General features: G+C 39.3%; 1 protein-coding gene across 5 annotated transcripts in view; it reads right to left on the bottom strand.

Moving 5' to 3' along the window:
* The window catches only part of AFAP1 (actin filament associated protein 1), a 114221-nt gene that overhangs the window by 5088 nt on the left and 100993 nt on the right, over positions 1-8140 (bottom strand). For 3 of the 5 annotated variants that reach the window (XM_027892266.1, XM_027892269.1, XM_027892267.1), the window contains 5 exons: positions 6981-7095; positions 4878-5042; positions 4140-4330; positions 3265-3426; positions 1427-1477 (listed from right to left, as the gene is read on the bottom strand). In XM_027892266.1, coding sequence (XP_027748067.1) covers positions 1427-1477; positions 3265-3426; positions 4140-4330; positions 4878-5042; positions 6981-7095 — 684 coding nt within the window. The remainder of the gene's footprint in view (positions 1-1426; positions 1478-3264; positions 3427-4139; positions 4331-4877; positions 5043-6980; positions 7096-8140) is intronic. The other 2 variants (XM_027892268.1, XM_027892270.1) reach the window with 1 other exon arrangement.

Here is an 8140-nt window from a genome sequence, read left to right as displayed (position 1 = left end):
ATAACAACAGGAAAGGTCACAGTTGGTGGCTGCTTTACCAATATGAGGGGGAAAAAAAAAAAATCCTGAGTTTAAAGCAGGTAGAGAATACCTTCTTTTGTTTCCAAACTTGTGGGGGTTTTTTTTTCCCCTTCAGTTAAATGATGCTTTAATTAAAAGATAATTTATTTTAAATACTCAGTTTTACTTTTCAAATTATGATAAATCTAAATTTAAAACACAGTGTTGATAAAAAAACAAAATTACTTTGAAAAGTCTATTAAATGTGTATTTCCTATGTATATGCTACCCAAAGTATAAAGGAAGTCCTTGGCTAAGCAACTGGGAGGAGAATTTTTTTAAGTGTTAAATAAACCTTGAAAACAGAAGCTTCTTTTGCAGATGAAAAAGGAAGTTTTTCTTTGTTTCCATTGGTACAGCAGATTCACACCAATGAAAGAACGTTGAAGTCAACACTGACACCCTGACTGGGAGCTGGGAAACTGGGAGAGCTCCCTTTCTTCTCCAGTCCCTGAACACAAACAAAATGTAAGCTGCTGACATTCACCAGCCCACCAGTTTTGAAAACAAATCAGAAATAATAAATTTGGTTTCCTTGCTTTACATAACAATTTAGTTTTAGAAATTAAATTGATATGTGAAATGTTTAAATAACTGTTTTTCTTGTACACAAAGATATTTGGATCATGTTACTTCTCTAGGAATGCTAATGCAGAATATTGTTTTCCATATTTTAATACAGTCTCCACTTCCAGCCAAGTACAGATTAACAAAATTGCAATTAAAATGCCTTCTGGCTTCTTAAAAATATGCATAATTATTTTCTAAAAATAATTTAAGGATACTTAGGAAAGTTAAGAAATCCAAATATATGTATGCACATATGTGTGTATGTATACTGTATATCCTAAACCGTCAACGCCCAAATTACTGCTAGTTCTTAGATTTGACACTAGATCTGTCTTACTGCTTTTCTCTTGTCAGTGCATTTGAGAGGAGAAAGCTTTTGGTAGCACACCTTCCAAACCTGTTGTCCCAGGTGCCCGGTTTCCCCTCCCAGGACTGCCTGTGCCCTCAGATCCACAGAAGGAGCAGCTGCCCCATCAGGGAGACAGAGGGTGCTGCTGGTTCGTGAGCACAGCGGTGACACAAGGTGGTGGCACAAGGGTGGCTGGTGACAGGCTCAGCATCCTCCGTGCAAGGAAAGGGCAAGAAGGGAGGCATTCAGTGCATTCAAATACATACCAGGGGGAAAAAAAGCCCCATAATCTGACATTCTGAATGCTCATACAGCTCCCTCACAACACCGGGAGATGTGCCGGGGCTGAAGATGCAAGCGCAAGCACAGATGTGAAATCCGTTTCACTCCCACACACTGCACTGACATTCATGCGTGGAGAGCCAAGTTCTGCTCTGGGATACTCACGTGTGACGCCCTTTCCTTAGCCACATCTATAAGGCCTGGGCTCACTTGTAACTGCAAAAGGCCAAAAGAATTGAAAGCCAAATTCCTCCCCTGCACATGTACAGCTGCCACCCCTGGAAGTGGGTGTGCTGCAGATCCATACCTGATAGCAGGCTTTGGCTGCAGCTCCTGCCAACAGGCTGAGTACAGATTGGGTTGCACTATCTAATTCAGCAAAATTTCCCTCTTAGTATTCAGTGCGTGAGTTTCTACAAAAACGCTGTTAAAGCTGAATTGGATACTTCGAGTTGTTTTTCCCAGCATGGGAAATATGCTTAGTTGCTCCATATCCTTTTTGATTAGCCTAATCCTATATCCAAGATTCCTCTACTGAAGAGCTTGACCAGCTTTCTGTGCCATCCAAAGTACAGCAGCACAAAACAACGCAGCAGTGTTTTTCCTGTATGGTATATGCTGAGCATAAAAAATGTGCTACAGCTGGAAGGTATCCTTTACATCAGAAATGTTTAGGTTTTTATAGTGCTCTGATTTCTCCAGCTGTAACGATTAGAGGGCTGGATTTAATGTGCCTGTCCAGTACAAACCCACGCTCCCGTTTGTAAGGACTGTGCTCTGCTAGACCACATTCCCTGAGTAATGCTGCACTAACATCCACATCTAAGACCAAGTGTGCAGTTTGAGATGATATCTTTATGAGACAAATTAGGGTATAATTGGAATACACAGATAAGCTTAAGAGCATATAAATCCTTCTTCAGGTTCGAAACACAAGTAGAAAACTTCAAAAAGTTAGAAACTAACTGAAACCTATTGCGGCAAGTATAATTATTCTTTGTCAAATTTAAATTAATTAGGCTAACTGGCAGAACAAAGCAGTTGATGTCCCTGGAAGGTGGTAGAAGGAAGGGGAGAAAGTTCTCTCATAAGGTGTAGCAGGAGAAATAATTCTATTATAATAATTTAGTAATAAAATAATTTGTTGAGATGCTGATTTTTCAGTATGTACTCCATTTTAGGTGCCAAGCTCATGCTCAGACACTGCAGGTGTATATAATCAATGAATACATGTAAGAAAAGTTTCTTGAAGAAATCCCAACACAGAAGACATCAATGTTTTGAAAAAAAAGAAAATAGCCTGCATGAAAGACAAGTCTTTATGATTATAATTTTTTCTAATTACAATTAGCAGTGAACTACCAAAGCAACAAAAGCCTGGGCCCAACGCTATTACTGTCACCTTTGGTTATGTGCTGCCCATGTGCTTATGTTGCTAGCAAATTTAGCCCACAAGAATGGTCATACAAATCCCATTTCAACTAAAAAAAAAAATTAGAAAAATAAGAATACAAGAGAGCTGCAAATTTCAGCCTGGTACTTGTGAGACTAAATTAAATTAATTCAGCTTCTACTTTAAATGTACATTAAGAGTAGATACTGGCACAACACATTGTTGATTATTATAATGTACAGCTATTCTGTTCTTGCACTGTCTGGTGAAGATCAGACCCAATCTTGTGCTATTTCCAATCACTTACTATAACAGAGCTCTTTTAACCACTTCTCTGCTACACAGATTAGTGGACAGATAAACTGTCTCCACCACAGACCACTTGCCTTGCATGTTAAATCTATAAAGGAACAGAGAAAAACATGGAATGAGAGTAGAGTCAGATCTATCTCCCAAACTACTTACCAATTCTTCTGCAAAAGACTCCCCCAAATCAGCAGTATTTATATAGTAATACAAATAAATTAGACATTCTTTTAAGGCTAAGTAAGACTTTTAAAGAAAGGATGAAAAAGCACAGAAAAAGAAAATTAAACATCAATCTTCTCACCTTTGCTTTCCGAAGGACGTGGCCTCGACACGGAGAATTGTTTGATGAGGGTGGTCGCTTCAGAGCTGCTGCACTGTTCACAGGTATCGAGCTTTCAGTATCACTGGTATCACAGCTGGAGATTGGAGAGTTTTCCAAAGTTCGGTGCTTGAAAATTGGGGACTAATGAAGAGTGAAAAGCTTATATTGAGTTTCCTCCAAATAGCCACATGGGCAATATTTTCTATCTATATTTAGAACTGCAGATCTTTTTTTTAAAAGAAAATATATTAATAATATTGATGGATAAATAAAAAATATATTAGAAAAAAAGAAACAAAACAATGTGTGTGTGTTCTGTGATGGAAACTGAAGTTTCTTTTCTGTGATTGAACAACTATGGGTCATCTGAAGGAACTGACACATCCCTCTCTGATCCTTCCGATGGCTGCTTTGGACATAGATCTATAGAACAAGTTGGGATTGCCAAGCTCCATTGTGAACATGTGAGATGTAGCCCTTGCAAAGGGTGACAGTGATTGACAGGGGACCAGCACAAGCAGGTCTCCATCACTGTATGATAACTTGGTGCATTTAAATCTCCTTGGGATGGAGCAATGTCTCAGTTCCTCCACTTTTACAGCCACTGAGGGCATCAAGGCATCAGCTTTTGCACATTATCCTAACGCATACTGCCTGTGATTCCCATGTCTACCTGCTCCCTGCTGCCATAGAAAATGTAACTAACACAGAAAGGCATTTAATTCTGCTCTTATTTCTTGGGCTCAAAAAACTCTAAAAACCTCTCAGTTTCCACTAATTTCTGCTGGAACTGATAAGGCAGAGCAGTCTCAGCCCATGATTGTGGGATTTGCATATTTCGTGTGTTTGCATACCTGTGGGCTTGATGTTCCTGATTTTGGCTCAATAGCTAAGCCCAGTGTGATGCCACCAGCCAAGGCTTTCTTAAGGCTTTCCTTCACCTCAGTCAGTTCTAGCTCCAGGTTTACACGCTCAGCCTCCTTCTGCTTACACTCCTCTTCCAACTTCTTTAACTTGTCTTCAAGAATCACTTGGGTCTTCCTGCCTGTCATCCACAGCAATTTTATTATTTCAATAAGAAGGTTAAATTGACAACTACAGAAATTATTTTCTTTCTAAAAAGTCAGGAACAAAGTCTGTACATATCAATGATGTCACAAAAAAGCTATGTACTTTACCTACAACGCTTTTTTCATGGAAGGAGCTTAGCAACATAAATGCTTTCTTTCAGGTGCCTTCCTAGATTTCTAGTCTAGTTTAAATCAGTATTTCTTTTGTTACTTCTCTGTATCATAAAAATATAATTAGCCAGTCACAATAAAATTATTCCTATGTTCTGCTTGTCTGAACTCCCCATCAGTATCATTTCATAGGTAGGTGTATATATACACAAAAAAATACAAAATAAATATATACACATATATTTTTATTTTTTACATCTTCTACCTATATATAAAGAAATATAACAAGTATTGCTTAACATCAAAACTAAATCCTCATGTAGGGTGGCAGGTCTTCAGCACAGAATACAAAGCTCTTTGGATAATTTAGCCTACTCAGGTGAGAATTCAGCACAAAAAAGCACCTCATACCAGCATTGACTTCAATGGCAGCACGTAGATCTTTTCTCTCTTTTCGGAGCTGGGCCAGCCTATTCCGTAGAGCTTCTTTCCTCTTGAGCAGCTCCTCCTCTTTGCTTTGTAACTTCTTTGCATCTGCCTCCACACGGTTCTTGCCGTATTTGTACTGCTCTGCATCTGCATGTATTAGATTGGAGTTAATTAGGGTTTAAACTAACAGTAAATCTCTGAAGTACTCCCTGAGACTGAACATCACATGAAGCATGTCATGGTTTGAGGAACTGGTTTGTCATTCCTCTTCCACTGGGTTTATCTTGAGGTCCACGATTCCTGCCAAGATGCACCAATGATATGGGATAGAGAGTTTGTTCTCTATGTTTACCTGAGGAAAATGACACTGGGTTTGTGCACTGGTTTTGAAAAATGGCCTTGCCTTTCTGTGTAGTTCAAAGCATGGAAAGGAGACTCCTCTTTAGGTAGGAACCCTTCATTTTTGGCTAGAAGGGGTGAGAGGAAAAACTACCTGTTTGCCCTTTTGCCTGGTTTTCATCCCTACTTCAAGTGCTGAAAGCATATTTTTTTCTAACCAGACATAGGAGAATAGAAAGATGTTCACACTTCTTTGATTCTTGAGAGCTTTCTTTTTCTTTTTTTAGCTTTCCATACAAATGCTTTCATTTTATGGCTCACTTATATCTGTGGTCTAATGAACATCACATCCTCCTCTATACCTTTGCTCCAGTTGCAGACTCAAAGAAAATAGGTCAGCTAAGAGATCACTTTGTCTGTCTGCGTATCTGAAAGCAAATCTACAACATTAAATCATTCCTGACAAATAGTTGTTAAACCAGTTTTAGTCAGTCTTTAGTAAATGAGATGCCTTTACTTGCACAACCACCTATTTCAGCACCAACTGACCTCCATGGTTAGAAAGCAACTTACTGAAGTCTAAAGTTTAACATAAATTTCTTATTGCCACTAAATCCATGACTTCTTAAAAGTTTAATAAGTTTTAAGATGTTTTAAGTTTTATCATGAGATTAAAAAAATACATTTATTTGTTCCCTAGAAAAAGCCATGCTTTGGACTCCATATTTAAAAAATGGTTTTATAGCTCCTTTTTCTCTTTTCTCCTGCAATCCCTGTTAGGGATTTACTAGACAACTCATCTGTCCAGAAAACTCCTTTTTCTGAATGTGCCACTCACCACTTAAAGCTTCTTTTCTCTGAGGTAGCTTTTGATCTGCGTGATTGTGTTCCTTATTTTGTTATACCTTTTTCTTTTTTCATTAGTGATAAGAATAAGTGCAGGGGTTAACAGAGTGTCTGTTAGCTCCCTGGAAGAGGAGATTGACTTGGGAAACTTTTGAGTGTGGCCTTGAAGATAAGTAAGTTTTACACACAGGGTAACTGGGGAAGGAGGGCGGACTGTGAGTCAGTAGATTTGGTATGTGAGAACCACAGCCTTGTCCTTGGGAATCTCCAGGTGTCTCACGATTGCTGCCAAGTGTATCAGTAATGATGAGTGGCCAATTAGGATGTTGTAGCTGCTTGCTACTTGCTTGCTACTTGCTCGCTGCTTGCTTGCTGCTTTTTGACAAGGATATAAAAGGAGCTGCTATTTTTAATAAAGGAGGCCTTTTCTTATGTTGCCCTGAATTAGCCTTCTTGTGTATTTTTTATTGGACCGTCACGACATAACGACAACAAAGAAGTCCACTTTCGAGTAACATAATGTTGTGATATCTGTCCTAGTTCCTCATCCTCCTTTTCCCACAGGAATACAGGATTCCTCTCTGCCCTAAATCAAGAATCATTATTCCTTTTTTTTCCTGCTGTCCTCATGACTTTGCAGCCACAGGTCCACATTTCATATTTATCACTCTCCACATGACACCCTTTTATCCTGTGGTGTGTCTGGAGTACTGAGTCCCCAATGCACACAGTACCTCCTATTCAAAATCTTGGTGGGCATCTCCTCCTCGTCTTCTCAGACACAGAAGAACCACAGTGGTTCTTTAACTTATTTGCTAAGATAACAGCTATTTTGGGTGTCCTCATGACTCAACTGAGACTCATGACACAAATAAGGCAGCAGTGAGGAGAGGTACTTACTAGACGCAGTGCGCTTCACACATGACACTGTTTCGGATTTCTTCGGCTGGCTATTTAAAGTTCTCCCTTTTCCGGCGATGCCATTAGTAGTCACAGGAGGCTTCTTGCCTTTAAACTGTTTGAAAACAAAAGTGCAAAAAGGGCTCCAGCTATTCCTGTGCTGCCACTGGCATTACAGTCACCCTTTCATCAAGGGCAGAGCTTGACAGAAAGCTGCTTGCTTGGAGAGCCTTAATGCAGTGCATTGATTGAGCTGGAGACGGCGCTTCCTCCAGAGATGTCATCTCTGAGAGCTGCCTGCTCAGCAGGAGCCATGCCAGCAATCACAGGATACAACAAGGGGTGAACTCCACATCTCTGGTGGCATCAAGGTCTCCAAAACTCTGGCATTTATGGTACTAACAAAGCCATTGCAAAGCAGAAAAAATGCACCTTTGAAAAATTTTTTTACAGTAAAGATTCTTGAAACACAAGTTTGTCAGAGTTAATTTCATACAGAAAAACCCACCAGAGTTTGCCACACAAAAACTCAACACTGTTTCTTATTTACTACATAATCTTGCACCCCTTGTGGTGCATGGATTTATTTTTTTTAAAAATATAATTATTACATATTTTTAAATGTTAGGAGTTAACATATCAGTTTCCCCTTAAACAACCTCTAGCTACTAATTAAAAGCTTTTCTTACTTAAAAAACCCTCTCATAATGGCCAGACAGGCTCACAAGATTACCAGGAACAGAACATTTCGTGTTCAAGGGATTTCCATTTAGAGGGTTCACTGCAATGAACTGAACCCTGGGAAGATCAACGCTGTCCTGACTAATCATAGTGTTCCCACAGAGGATGCCCCAGCCAACCACAAGGCATATATGTGCCATGCTCTGCTTTCCTGCTTCCAAAGGTTTATGAAGACTGAACTGGAAGTGCACTGAGAAGCTTGCTGCTGCAGTAATTTTTTGCTCATGTTCACCTCCAATTCTGCAACTTCACTGAATTCTAATATTCCAATATGAAGTTTCTGTAAGGGTTAAATGAGTTAACACTCACTATGACCACTACCTTATACAAGCAAAACACTTATCTAACAGTTCCATGTCAGATTAGACTGAAAATCACCCATCACTGTGATACATTCACAGGTTTATGCCAATGACCAG

This window comes from Empidonax traillii, unplaced genomic scaffold (assembly GCF_003031625.1).
Source record: "Empidonax traillii isolate 1590-97213 ecotype Southwest subspecies unplaced genomic scaffold, ASM303162v1 scaffold343:size799674, whole genome shotgun sequence".
NCBI lineage: Eukaryota > Metazoa > Chordata > Aves > Passeriformes > Tyrannidae > Empidonax > Empidonax traillii.
The sequence above is the reverse complement of the archived record's forward strand: the minus strand, read 5'-3'. Positions and strand labels throughout refer to the sequence as shown.